The sequence below is a fragment of the Eschrichtius robustus genome, chromosome X, assembly GCF_028021215.1.
Source record: "Eschrichtius robustus isolate mEscRob2 chromosome X, mEscRob2.pri, whole genome shotgun sequence".
NCBI lineage: Eukaryota > Metazoa > Chordata > Mammalia > Artiodactyla > Eschrichtiidae > Eschrichtius > Eschrichtius robustus.
Genome location: NC_090845.1, coordinates 116064598 through 116079104, shown reverse-complemented (window position 1 = coordinate 116079104; position 14507 = coordinate 116064598). Strand labels below are relative to the sequence as shown.

The 14507-nt window shown below is 39.5% G+C and overlaps 1 protein-coding gene across 4 annotated transcripts in view; it reads left to right on the top strand.

Annotated features, from left to right (window-relative positions):
• MBNL3 (muscleblind like splicing regulator 3) overlaps positions 1-14507 on the top strand; it is a 57672-nt gene that overhangs the window by 19831 nt on the left and 23334 nt on the right. For 3 of the 4 annotated variants that reach the window (XR_011072273.1, XM_068533413.1, XM_068533412.1), the window contains exon 2: positions 9799-9963. Coding sequence is in view for 3 of the 4 variants with exons in the window: in XM_068533413.1 (XP_068389514.1) it covers positions 9799-9963 (165 nt within the window). In the remaining variant the exon portion in view is untranslated. Of the gene's footprint in view, positions 1-2373; positions 2441-9798; positions 9964-14507 lie in introns of those variants that run through there. The other variant, XM_068533414.1, reaches the window with a different exon arrangement.

Sequence of the window (14507 nt, the reverse complement as noted above, 5' to 3'; positions counted from 1 at the left end):
CCTTAAGTTTGCAAGATATTTGTCTACATTTAATTCTTCTTTGAAACGTTCTTTTTACTTGGAGACAGGAAATTTAACTTTGCCAAGTGGAAACCGCAAGGTTTAAGTTTAGTACACAACTAAGACCCTTAGGAATTGGAGGGATTGCCAAATACATTCCTACTTCCCAAGTTTTAGTGCCGTTAAAACTCACTTGAGACCCTTAAGTCATGGAAAACCTAAGGTAACTGGCATGGTTTCAAGGGATAGAAGTCACAGTGTAGGAAAGCCAGTTAGGCAGAGAAGGCTTGAAGTTGTGATTTCAGAAGTTACCTGACTGAAGCATTCAAACAAAAGAAGAAAGCCCCGGCAGCCATTTGGAAAGCTCTGGCAGAACTTACAACTTTGGCAAGGAGCGCTGGGAAGCTGCCTGTGGGATCTTTCTTTGTAGCCATCATAGGAAAAATCTACATCTTGTTAGCTGTGCGGAGATCAAGTATGGGCAGGAATGTTCAATGTCATTTCAACGGACAATCCAGTTCCTTGGAGTTCACTGTGTGCCATGGGGCTTGCTTTGAGCTTTAGTAGGAGGGAGTTGAATTAAGTCAGTATTTTCATAAGGATTCTCTAACGAGATATGTTAAAAGGTATCTTATGGAGAAAAAAAAAAAGAGGCATGGTTTCTGCGATTGAACTGTGTTTCAGTTAACAAAAGTCAGCAGGTTTCTTTACTCTAGGACACGTGAGAGGGAACCTTTACTATGCTCCGGTGGGCTGTTAATCTCCAAGAGGGGAACAGAGTGTGCCATTCCTTACAAGCGTTTCACCAGGAAGCTCAGTTTCTGAGGCTCCTGTCTTGGGAATAGCGGTCTGTGGTACACAGACTGAAGGATCTCTAGGAGCCTTTCCAGCTTTACTATTTAATGTTTCTATGACATGTTGTCTATAACATATAAGCTTCCCCAGTGAAGTACAATTTCATTCTCTCTGACCTTACTAATTCTGACTCTTTGATAATTCCAACAAAGGAGACTGCAATCTTAATAAAAAATAAATTCAGGATTGTGTCTAGTAACTGATTCCTAAATGTTCACCATTGCCACTTTTGTGATATACCTGTTCTGTCATGTGGGGCTGTTATGCATTGCCATTTTTGCTGAATATATTATTTTGTTCATTAGAATTAACCATGCCCCTCTACATCTCCCTCTCTTTTAATATGAGTAATCAAGGGTTGACTGAAAAAGACATCTACGCAAATAATGGCTATTCATGCCATTTTTTGCAGGTTTTGAATATGTATCTGCATCGATCTTATGTGTGCATGTAGAAACATAATACTTAAGCAGATGTTTTCCTGGGCTTTAATGGATGACTTTTGCTTGAATTTGAGTATGCCACCGACAGGACTGAAGAAATTAAAGTTAACCTGCCCTCCTCTCCCTCCCCCCACTAACAAAAACCTTAAAAACATGAAAGCCTCATCTTCCTGTAATAATTCATATGTTCAAAGAATGTATATAAATTTAGAGTCAGGAGTTCGGCATGGTGGTCACTCACCACGCCCTCCCCCGATCCCAGTTTAGAGGAGGAGCTCCAGCAGACAGCCATCAAAGTTATTTGAATATTCTGTTGCGCCACACACGATGGTTGGGAAAGCGGACGGGCTGACTGCGTAGGGAGCCGTGCGAAGCTTTTGGTGGGAGGAGCCAGGGAATAAAAAATTGCTTTCTCGGACAGTCAACTTCCTTAAATTCCTTGCAGCTGGTCAGGTAAGTTGGCGCTGAGAGTGTCTTCTGCTTTGCTCCGGGCAGCTGAAGGCCTAGTAGAGCCTGGGCTGATTCCGTAGAGGGGGCTGCTTCTGACCTTAAGGTAAAGGGAGGAAAAATGGGTTTTTGAGGATTTGACTTTATTTAGCTCAACTCACAAGGATGGAGAATAGATAGGGAGAGGGTTGCCAGATAATATTTTGTATGGGGCATACTTATCCTAAAAAATTAGTCCTTGTTCATTTGAAATTCAAACTTGATTGGGAGTCCTGTGTTTTCATTTGATAAATCTGGCAACCCTAGATAGGATCCCAGGCAGAAGCCCTAGCTGGGAAGAAAGGGTGCAAGCAGCCGGCATCCTTTTTGTCCTGGTTCCAAATCGCTGTGCTTAGTGACTGGATGGGGTGCCCGGAAGAGGAAGCCGCGGGAACCCTGAGAGCCAGAGGTTTGACTGCCTAAGGGCCAAGGGAGAGACCCCTTTATGTTGTTTCGTAACAAAGCCTATGTAGTAGGTAGCTTCTTGAAGTTGCATGATTTTGTGTATTTGATTTCTTGGAGTAACAAATTCAATGCCATTCTTTTTTTCTTTCCTCTTTTTCTGTATTTTAATGACATTTTACGTTGGCAGCCGTCAGCTACTTTGAAGACAGCTTCCGTGAATCCTTAGCATCGGAAACGCCTTCTGACTTTTGGTAACTCGGCACCAGTGTGCTTCAGTTGTCTTTGGGTTTTAATTTGATTCTGGTTGGCTGTTTTGTAAACAGAGATCATACATTCCTGAGGAGCATATTATTGAACAGATACCCAGTTAATATTTTTCTCAAGCAGTTGAAGGTATTTGATTAGACCAGAGGGGAAAAATTGGGGGGTGGGCAGGAAGCAGATCCGGGATTACTGGGGAGACAGGCTTGGTTTCACTATGACCAGCAACTATGATTTTTGGTGTTATTTGCTCTTTAAAAAAATGTCAAGCTAATGATTATTTGAAAATAAATGTTTAATGTGAATGCAGCTGAACATGGGTCTTAAAGCACAGCGGGAACATTTTTCTTGTAAGAAGTCAGCATATGCAATAGAGATGCACAAGAAAGCTCCACCCGATGTGATTATCCTGAAGCCTTGTATCCCACCTTTGTCTCAGTAGCTTCAGGGAATTTGACTTGCAGCTGGTTAGAGAAATGCAGGGTGGGGACGGAGCAGTTGGAGAAGGCAGTTTATTCTAAGCTGACCCTAGAAATGCAGTGCTCCCCTTGTGCAGGCCCAGGTGTTGATTAAATATGAATCTGCTGCAGGTTCCTTTATTCAGCTCTGTGGGCCCCTATATCCTGGGGGTTCTTGTGACCACAGACCCCTGGGAATTAGACCAGGGTTTGTGTCTGTGCCTCATGGCTTCCTAACATTTCTGATTCAGTTATACTGAATTACCAGGATTTTTCAGCCATGATGGTCACACACACCCCAGAGTATGTATTCATAGATAAAAAATTGTTACGAATTAGCTATTTTCTGGAGCTGAATAGAATAACGGTTCACTTGCAACGGAAAACCAGGCACAGCCTCAGTCATGTGTTGCCTCTTGTTCTCTTCTTGGAGGAAGAAGAAAGAACTTAGGAAAGGAAATGGCAAGAGAAGCAATTAGGCCTCTAAGGCCGACTTAGTGTGATGCCCTATAAAATTATTCTCACAAAGTTTATTCATTCATTCAGCAAACTTTTATGGAGTGGTCACTCTTCACCAGGCACAGAAACAGCCCTGGAGGTTCAAAGATGAGGAAGATATAGTCCTGCCTTTAGACAAACTCAAAGTGGAATGGGGAGATAGGCATGCAAACTATGTATCAATGTACACAGTGATAAGTGCTACGATAGAAGGGAGTACAAGATGCGGCTGGAGACACGAACGAGGGAGAGGGAAGTGGGGGTGGGGTGGGGAGAGGGGTTCAGGAAGATCTTTACAGAGAAAGAGTCATTTGAACTGAAAATCCATATTGGGTAGTGAGAGTCTGCAAACTTGGCTTCTGTCCTTACTGAGCTGCTTGTTAATTAGGACAAGCCACCTCATCAATTTGGCCTTCACTTTTCTCTGTAAGATAAAGGTGAGCCGATGTTCCTTACAATCCGGTTCAGCCCTAAATGTTCCCATTCTGGTAATCAGGTTATCTTATTGGGCTGTTGCAGAGAACAATGGTGTGATTGTTGAGCCTATTCCTCCCTTCATCTTTTGGAGGTCACCATTTGAAAGATTTCTTTTTTTTTTTTTAAGTATTTATTTATTTATTTATGGCTGTGTTGGGTCTTCGTTTCTGTGTGAGGGCTTTCTCTAGTTGCAGCAAGCGGGGGCCACTCTTCATCGCGGTGCGCGGGCCTCTCACTATCGCGGCCTCTCTTGTTGCGGAGCACAGATTCCAGATGCGCAGGCTCAGTAGTTGTGGCTCACGGGCCCAGTTGCTCTGCGGCATGTGGGATCTTCCCAGACCAGGGCTCGAACCCGTGTCCCCTGCATTGGCAGGCAGATTCTCAACCACTGCGCCACCAGGGAAGCCCTGAAAGATTTCTTGAGGCAGATAGGCGAGAAAATTCTTCTGCCCTCCTTCCAGCTTCTTACCTATTCAGACTTGGTGTCTGGTTTGCACCGAAGTCATTGCCCTGTATATGTGTATGTGGCATGTCAAGAAAGCAGAGTTCATGAGTTTGGGATTAGCAGATGCAAACTATATGTAGGATGGATAAACAACGAGGTCCTACTGTACAGCACAGGGCACTATATTCAATATCCTGTGGTAAACCATAATGGAAAAGAGTATGAAAAAGAATGTATACATATGTATAACTGAGTCGCTTTGCTGTACAGCAGAAATTAACACGACAGTGTAAATCAACTATACTTCAATAAAATAAATTTTAAAAAAAGGAAAGCAGAGTTCAGCAGAGATGCAGTGCCGACTGCAGTGGGGGGAGTGCTTGGCTGGCTCGTTAATTTTGCCTTCAGTAAACTCAGGAAATGGTTTAATAAAGACTTTTTTAAAAAGATTTTTTGTCTGCATCCCAAATTTAAATTAAAAGTTTTATGCAAGATTTTAAGGATGCTTTTTGTGCATATATATCAATATTCATAGATGGTACAATACTGGAGGATATCCATTTTTATAAAGACAGAACTCTAAGAGGAAGAAAGTGGGAAATTTGCCATTAGTATACTGATATCTGACTAATACTCAGTTTATGTTCATGTTGCCTCACTTTTAGCCATTTCAGATTGTTCCTAGCCCTCAATAGGTGCGTGATGGTTGTAGGAACCAGGCAACCTACTACATGTCATTTGTAATTCTAAAATTACTGTTACTTCCTCTGAGAAGCCATGTCTATGCATATGTAAGTATGTTTCAGTGGGGCAGTATAATCAAGAGGATTTTTCATTTAACACAGGATCATTAAAATGAAATAATTTTTTTCATAGAAATCAAATCATCTATTCATTGCCTTTATTTAACATTTAACTTTTAACTCTTGATAGTCTAGCAGAGCAGTGAGATGTCTTAGAAAAGGTAATCCAGTTACCACTGTATTTGAGAGCTTTTTCCCCCCCATAATTCCTAATGTATTTGAAGAAGCAAGTCATTCTGCAAACAACTGTTCCTGTTAATATACTGGTGACTGACAAAGGGTAATTTTCAGCTTCCTGGGGTCCTTTTCTTATTCTGATGGATGGTAGAGCTTTCCCTCATGAACATAAAAAAGTACACTTCACAGGGGTTTTCTACCACCAAGTGCCTGGGAAGTCTTGTCTCTGACAGACTCTCACTCTCATAACTCCCAAGACTTAGGTGGGATTTGAATCTCTACAATGCTACTTTTCTCTTTCAGTCAAGTACTCTTTGTACTCATTTGTGAAAAGCCTGAAGGTAGGAAAAAGGAAATAGATTGAATTTTGGAGGTTTTATGAATGCTCTGCAACTTTTTCCTTTGTCTGTCATCAACTTTTTGATGCCGACGTATTTCAGAAATTTCATTGGTCATTTATTCCCCTGCTGCTTTTTGGGTGCTTTTTCAAAGAGAGTAGATGGGAAAGGGGAGCGGGAAGATTCATAGATATAGTAGTGCTTATTTCAGCAGAGAATCACTTTCCCATTGAATCACTTTGCTATTTTCTTGACTCCGTATGACAGTGAAAAACCCAACGAGAATGATGTGTTTTTTAAGGCCAAAGGAAATGGAAAAGGAGTGAAATTGAGGCGAGCCTAAATGAGCTTGCACTCTAATCTCTTCAATGCTTTAGTTTTGTGTGTCTGTGGAGGGGAGGGAGAGAGGTTTACACGTCTTGACCAGCCTTAGCTGCTGTTTTTAGGATAGAGCCAGCTCTACCAGTGGATGGCAGTTTTCACAGGTACGACATTTAGAGTCGTTTATGACATGGTCTCCTACTTTGCACTGAGCACATGGCACCTCTGAACCTGTGGGTCTAGAAGGAGGGCTTGGACACCATTGACTTGGCTTGGGAAACACAATGGGTGATTTTTTTCAGCCCAGGATGGTGTCTGGGCTGTTATAGACCTGATATGATAGGGAGTCTTGTGGCCCATTCAGGGTGCTTAGCTGGCCTCAGGAAAACATTGGAACCTTTCTACTCCATAGTCGCTGGTTTTCCAAAGGACAAAAACAATAAGTGATTACATACTGCGCTGGGCAGATCCCTCCTCAACCTCCACCCCATCCCATTCCTACGTGCTTACCAAAGCCTTAATCCCCTACAAGGACTGAAAGCAAATGTTAGCGAACGTCAAGAACAAAGTTTGCCACCCTCTCCCCAACTCCAATTAAAGTTTTTTGGCCTATAATTAAGTTTGGGCCTCTTGAAGAATGAATACAGGGGAGATTTGTTATCACCAAGTGTTGTGCATATAAATATATTATCCTGAGTCCTAAAGTCATTTTGAAAAAACTTGAGGGGCTTGGCTTTCTTTTGAAATATTGTGTTCCACAGATAACATTGATGTTAAATTATTTGTTCTCATCTATTGTTTGGATAGAAAATGCAGGGTTTTTTTGTTTTTCTTTATAAGCTTTCTTTAACGTAAGAAGCAGTCTCTGGTAAGGTAGTGTTGCTGTGCGTTTACATTGTTATAGAATTAAATTATGGATTCTGTCATTCAAAAGAGAATGCTTTATAAATCAAGTAAAATCTCATAACTAAGACGAATAAGTTTTTTAAAATCTTATGCTGCCTCATATTCCATACTTTAGTTTTATAGCCTAACTTGATGTAATTTTTAAAGTGTAATTTTTTTTCTATTTGTGTACCATTTTTGATTTGTAAAAATGTCATTAGTTTCCCAAGAAAAAGCTTAAGAAAAGTTATTATATATAAAGGACAGTAACATAACAGCACAAAGGCAGGTAGCAATTCTTTATCTGTAGATTGGCGGGAAATGTGCCAAATACACCACGTTCTCTCACTCCCTTCCATTCTCCTCTCCTCTCTGATTACATTCAGCGTAAATGACATTAAAACTCTAAACTGTAACAAATGGCAAAAATCCTAAGATATTCCTTTTCATTTTTTTTTTTTTTAAACTGATCTATTGTTTGGAATTCCTGAATGTAAGAGAGAGTCCTCATCTAATTTGGGGGGCGCAGGGAGTGGGTTGCAAATTGTGTTCTGTTTAAATGTTTATGGCTGTGTTTGCCACTTGTCTGGGAAAGCTATCAAGGTGGGTTTGCGATCCTAAGGCAATCCTGCTCAGCAGGTGCCTGGTTTCTCTTTTCAGGGCTGCTATGCAACTGTCCCAAAGCCTGGGAATTGGAGCAATGGTCCTAACTGCTAGTAGGCAGCAAGAGGAAAGATAGTCTAAGGAGAAGGAAGGTCAGGAGTAAGTTGTTTAGACCTGGTTAGGGGGCAGGATTTCCAAATGCAGCTGCAGTTAGTGATAAAAAGACCTGAAATTCAGAAGAGGGGTCAGAGGTAGAGATAGAGATTTAAGATCTGAGCAATTGCAGTGAGAGATGAAATTTTACCAGCACTTCATTTCTCCAGGGGAAAGAGATTAAGGAGGAGAGCGAGCAGAGGATTTAGGACTGTACCTTGGGGAAATCTTTAATGTTAGGGTGTGGGAGGAAAAGAGAAACCCCAGAAGTATAAACTACCATGCTTGGCTCTGGAAGCCGCCAAGTGTCACTACTTCCCCTGAGCTGTTAATTCTGAGCCAGATAATCCCAGTTATACTGGGTGGAGGGTGGAGAATCTGGGAACTAAAATCCTTGTGACTATCTTTGCTTTGATGCAGGTTGTAGTAGGTGTAAAAAGAAGCTTATGTTTTCTCTTAGGGGGGACATTACTGGGGGAAACCCTCCATTACCGCAATTTTTAGCGCATATAAGGATGTCCTTATAGTCCTTATATGTGCTAAAATTATGTAGCTGTTTCCTAGGCTACTTAATGAGTTCAGGAAGACTGGGTTCATACCACCCTCAACTCCTACTACCAGTAAATTCTTCCTTTTCCAGGATTTCCAGAGAAATATAAAGGCACGTTGAAACTAAGGTATTATTTGATTTTATAAATAATTTGATTAAAAATTTGATCAAATTGGAGAAACAACAGGACAAGCCTGACGGAAAACAATAGTGACTTCCTTGATTTCTCAAGCTATGTTTTACGTTATACTCAGCTTCCTGCCAGGGGAGGTAAAATAAAAGAGCCACCTCATCCCACTGATGTGATATTTAAAAGAGCAGTTGCAGTGCATCTGGTTTTGCTTTATAGGTAACTCTCTAAAATTTTGAAGGACACACCTTGATTCTCAGTGAAATTATAGGAATGCTTTGATAACAAGATAACTAAATATGGAGAAGTGATTATATAATCCGTTAAGGCATCATAAATAGGGAAAATTCGTAGCATGTGTTGAAAACACTTGATGAACTAACTGACTTTCTCCTGGGAATTCGGGTGGCCTAGCAACTTGCGCTCTTGGGTTCAAAAAGAAGTTGCCTTTTTTTCCCACCCCTCCCTCCAGTAAGCTCATGCGCTATAAAGGATCTTAGCAACTGTGGGAAAAAGAATGGCTTGCAGTTGTGCTTATCTTAAAAGGATTATGGCGGACCTAGTAATCCAAATGAGAGAATCATTAGCTGCTTTGCCCAGTGCTCGAGAGTTAAACAAACACAACAGGTCACATTTGAGAATGTGATAAATACCTGTTCAGTGATATCCTTTGCTACCACATAGTAAACACCATAATTATCAGCCATATCAGCATTTAGGTGATACCAAAACGCATGTTTGGTTCCACAGGACTGACATATGATCCTTTCTGGAAGTGCTTAAACCATCCATAAAACATTCGAATACCGGACACTCCCAAGTACGCTTTGGTCTCAATTATCCAAGTGATCCAGGGCCAGTGCCTCTGGAATCTACAGAACAGCATAGCCCCAAGGTAGAGATTTATTCTTTGATTAACAAAATATCAGTGGATTTCAGGATGTTTCTCACATTGTATGGATTCAGGAAAAAGAACTTTAGAGCCAAAATTGTCCAGAATAATGGATCTAAAAGTTTTAAGGTACATTTATGTGTATATATGTAACATTTTCCCTCAGTTTTCCTGATTGTATATGTAGATCCACACCCTAAATCATATTTAACATGCATGTCGTCTCATGTTGGGGAATTTTTATATAAATCTGTCATGTTATGATGATACACTATTCCTAATGTTTTATATATTAAACATAAGTTGATGCGTATCAGAGTAGAGCAAAGTGGCTAAGAGAATAAGTTCTGGAATCAGACTAACTGGGTTTTAGCTCTGGTTTTGTCACATGTTAGCTGTGCAAGCTTCTCTCAGTCTCAGTTTCCTCACCTGGAAGATGAAGATTATGAGAGTGTCAGTCTTAGGGGCCTTGTATGAAGACTGAATGCATTCATTCAAGTAAAGCACTTATGACAGTACATCACATATGCTAAGAGATTAATAAACTTTTCTTATTTTCTTAGCCACACCAGATTTTTAGAAATATTAATGTAAATTCATCTAATCCTTCATTTTCAGGGTCGGTGTGCTAGAGAGAACTGCAAGTACCTTCACCCTCCTCCGCATTTAAAAACGCAGCTGGAAATTAATGGACGGAACAATCTGATTCAACAAAAGACTGCTGCAGCCATGTTCGCCCAGCAGATGCAGCTTATGCTCCAAAATGCCCAAATGTCATCACATGTAAGTCACAGTGCTGCTTTTTCAAAATTGCATATGTATGTCTTTTATTTTTTAAGGATATATATCTACATTGGAATAACCTTGCAAGGCCTTTGGGAAGTTAGTCACCAAAGGATTGAGGATGCAAGCTGATAGGTTAATTGACACTACAAAGCTGCTGTGCACATGAAGGGAGCAGTCAGGTGCGTTGGATTTAAAACCTGGGTTGCAGGAACCATGAATGTAGTTTATAGAAGAATATTAATAAAGGAGCAGGGACATTTTAAGAGGAGGAAGAGGTTTGATTAGTATTACATATAACCCTTTTAATTTTAGGATATTAATTCAAACAAATTTCCTTGCTCTTTGATGGTAGTTTTGTTGTTACTTTTTAATAGACTTTTTATTTTAAAATAATTTTAGATTTAAAGAAAAGTTGCAAAGGTAGTACAGAGAGTTCCCATATTACCCCTCACCTGGTTTCTCCCACTGTTAATATCTTATATTTCCTGGTATATTTGTCAAAACTAAGGAACCGACATTTACACATTACTATTGACTAAACTCCAGACTTTATTCAGACTTCACCAGATTTTCCATTAGTGTACCCTTTCTGTTCCAGTGTCCAATCCAGGATACCACAGTGCATTTATTTGAATCCTGTCTCCCCTCTCTCCTCTGGTCTGTGACCATTTCTCAGTCTTTCCCTGTTTCCCATGACCTTGACAGTCTTGAGGAATACTGGCCGGGTAGTTGATGGGGGTTTTAACTTAATCTAGCCACAGTTTCCCTTTGCTGAAATTAATAATATTTTGGCGTCATTCTAGACCAATGTCTAGTATTTGTGTGGATCAGTGAGTTTAAATGGATCACCTAAAAAGTAATTTTGTCCTACGGAGAATTCATCTTGTCCTGATACCTTAAAATAAAAAGTTGTAGTTTGGTCTTAGAGTTTTAAGGGGGAATTGAAAACTGTCCCTGTCTACTGAGTTCTTCCAGGTCTCAAATTTAGTTCCATGGTGTCTCATTCTAATTCCAGCTGGCCTACTTCCTTTTAACCATTATCCGGATACTAATTTGAAAGGCTTATGTTTTCTTTTTTGTAACCCACTTCATTGGTGACTATATAATGAACACACTGAAAACTGAAAGATGTATATAGTATTTAGATGCAACAAAAATGTGGGAATAGGTCAATCTGCTCTCAGCAAAGTGTATCTCATTAGAAAGTTGTTTCTCAGAATTCAAGGACATCTGTATAGATAGGGCACCCCTTAATTGGTACATCTTTATAGATAATGCAAAAAACAGGTGCTTGGGGCATTGACAAGTCACTAAAATTTTGTACCATGATACTCTTTCCAGAATGTCTAGAAAATTTTAAGTAAAATAAATAGATTTCATGTTTTACGCTATTCATTTGCCAAAAACATTTGCCTTGGAGTTCAGTGCTGATTAATTACATTGATAAATTCGTTCCCAGAAGGTCACCAGTGAGCTCCCTGGAGTTCCTCTTTGATCTTTAGTAATACTTTACATGGTTGAACTCCTTCAAACTCTGTCCTTAGCTTTCAAACACTGAAGTATTTCAGTTTGTCCTTACTCCTGAAGGGATAAGGAAGAGAAAGTGTTCTAGATACTGAGAATAGTATGAACAAAGCCACAGAGAAATGAATATGCTTGGTGAGTCCAGAAAATGTGAGTAGATGGGGAATAAAGCAAGGGAGCCTTTTACCCACCATTACTACTCTTGGCCTCTTGTGGGATGTCCCAATTTCAGACTGAGCAAAGAATAGGAGCCAGATTTTATCACACACCTGAGCCCAGCATTTCGTATACAGCTGGAGCATATATTTTTTCATAGGTCAAGGGACATCAGTCAACTACCCTATTTCAGGGAATCAGAGAGCAAGGGCCTGGTGTAAAATAGGGGTAAAGACAGAAGGCAGACTATTCATCTTCCCTTCAGCCTCCAGTCAAGTATCTCCATGCCAAGTCTCAACCCTTCATGCATTATTGATTAGGGAGTGGCTTTTTAGAGTCCAATGAGAGATCCATTGAGTTTTTCAGCCTCTTGTGCTTTCTAATTTGATCCTCCATGCTTTCTCTAATAGAATACATTTCCCTTTTTTCTTCAATGAGGGTAATTTCAGGCTGCAGAATATGACTGATATGACTCACAGGAGTACAATTTATTTTATAGCATATCACAAGACCCAAGACATTGCTTAGAAGACCCCAGGGAACAATTGGAAATTGCTTTTCTACCTTGTAGATTATTTAACAATAGCTATTGTGATGTGATAAACTGATAAAAGATTGATTTCTGTAGTTACTATGTGTACAAAAAGCTGACCTCGAGATGTTTGATATGATCTTCTTTTGTGGTCTAGAGAGCTGCCTTGTGGGCGTGTTGTAATTGAGCTAGTGTGAGCAATTTTAAGTGACATTTACCAGTCTGACTTGAAAGAACTGTTCTTTATTATGGATCTTGATTTTACTATGGAAGTAACGTATAATTTTACTTCATTTCCTTGGTACCTACTCTCCCCAAACAACTCTCTATCCCTTCTAACCGCACCCACCTCCCGCCCTGATCATCTGATTCTTTTCTCCAAAATATTCAAGCTTTTGTTTACATTTCCAGTCCTGCTGTTTGTCTGGCTGCATATCAAGACCCATTTGGTATCACTGCCTTGAACCTCAGGTCTGCCCACAAAGCACACTTTGATCTGTTCCTAGGATACCAGAAGAGCACATCTGCTTTTGGAAAATTGAGTATGGTTCGCTTATTATAAGCCCCCAGATAAAGGGAATGTCAACCCAAATGTAGCTAGAGAACAGATTCTGTTCAATGTGACTGAACAATGAATAAAAGCCACACCTAGTCAATTTGGGTGGAATGCTTGCTGTAGCAGGCAAGTTTGTTCACTGTATCTAACAGGTCTGAATTGACATTTGCACGTATAAAATTCCACCTCAGAAAGCTCTTGGTAGCTTTATTGAGGAAGTTTAGCAAGTGAGGCAAAGGGTGTGACTCCCTAGTATTTTTCAGTGCAGTTTAAGAGAGATAGTTGCTGATGTTCACAGCAAAAAAATTGTACGATTAAGAACTCCCCTTGGCATAATTAAGAGGCAGACACGAGCACTGGAGAAGAATTTTAGGGCAAGCAGACACATTGGATTCCAACTCTCAAGCAAAGCTAATGTTTCAAAATTTCAGGTCTTTTCACAACTTGGAATCTTCATTACAGAAAGAAATTTCCAAGGAAGGATTCTCACTGCTGGATGTAATATATGCATGTAAAAGGTGGATATGATGTTATAAGGCTATTAAAAATATTTTTGGCTCAGACATTTTGTGTAATCTAGACCTGTCTATATCTAGTACATTCCTTTTGCTTTTCTGTTTGAATGTGGTGATTCACAAGTCCTCTGGTCTGCTGTATGCTTTTCATGACTTGCATTCCTGTGGCCAAGTCATGGTGTTCCAAACCACAGAGGCTATAAACACGGGACTTCAGTCTTTTTCTTTATCACAGATAGAATCATCTGATGTCTGCCTGGACCCTCCCCACCTTTTTGCATCATTTTTACAATTCTGTTTACCAAATATATTTCTCAGAAACAAGCTTATATGTCTGTCTGACATTAATATAGTAAGGAATGAAGGTGATGTAACACTTTAGGACCAAATGGGGAAAAATAGGAAGTTGCAGTAGATAAGAGGAAGGGAGATATACTAATTAGTGAATAATTTCAGTATTTTTAGGCTCCCGTGTTTTGAATGTTTTTCTTCTTTAATTAAATAGTACCTCTAAGATATTATGTTACTCTATGCAACTTTGGACCGGGACAGATTTAAGTGAATAGAAGTAAAATTGCAAAATATTTATTTACTTTTTAATTTTTGAAAATGTTAAATGATTTTGTAGTTAAAGATGAAAGGATAATATCCTTCCCTCACCAAGATACATTCTACATTTTGCATATTCATCCAGAGTTATAGTTTTTCTAGCTCGCATAAACTAGTTTGACTGAAGTATATATGCTATCTCCCTGTTGTCAGGGCTCTTCTATTAAAAAATTATCATTAAAAAGGTGAGCAAGACATTTTGTAGATTTAGTGGAAAAGGAAATTCTGTCCATTTTCCAGATTAGCAGTCTCATGGTCAGTACAGAAATTACAGTGAATTTTAATGAAGATTCTTCAGTGAGTTTCTCAGTTTACCTACTCATGAAACGATGAATGACGACCTTTACGTCTTTCATCTCGATGTGGTGACGTTCAGTGTTTTGTAAAGTGATTTTTGCAAAATGTTCAAGTCAGTGGACGACGGGCATTATGTAATTATAAGATTAATATGCCCTTAATATAATTATGACTGTCATTATCATGTGAAATTCCACATTGACTGAGGTTGAGCAGATCATATCACAGGAGTGTTTGGAGTGATAACCATGCTACAAGCCCAAAACTTTATCAAGATTTTACTAAGTTTTCTAAAAAATTAGAAAAGATTTTACTTTTAGATATAGCAACTGAGACCTAATATTATGTATTT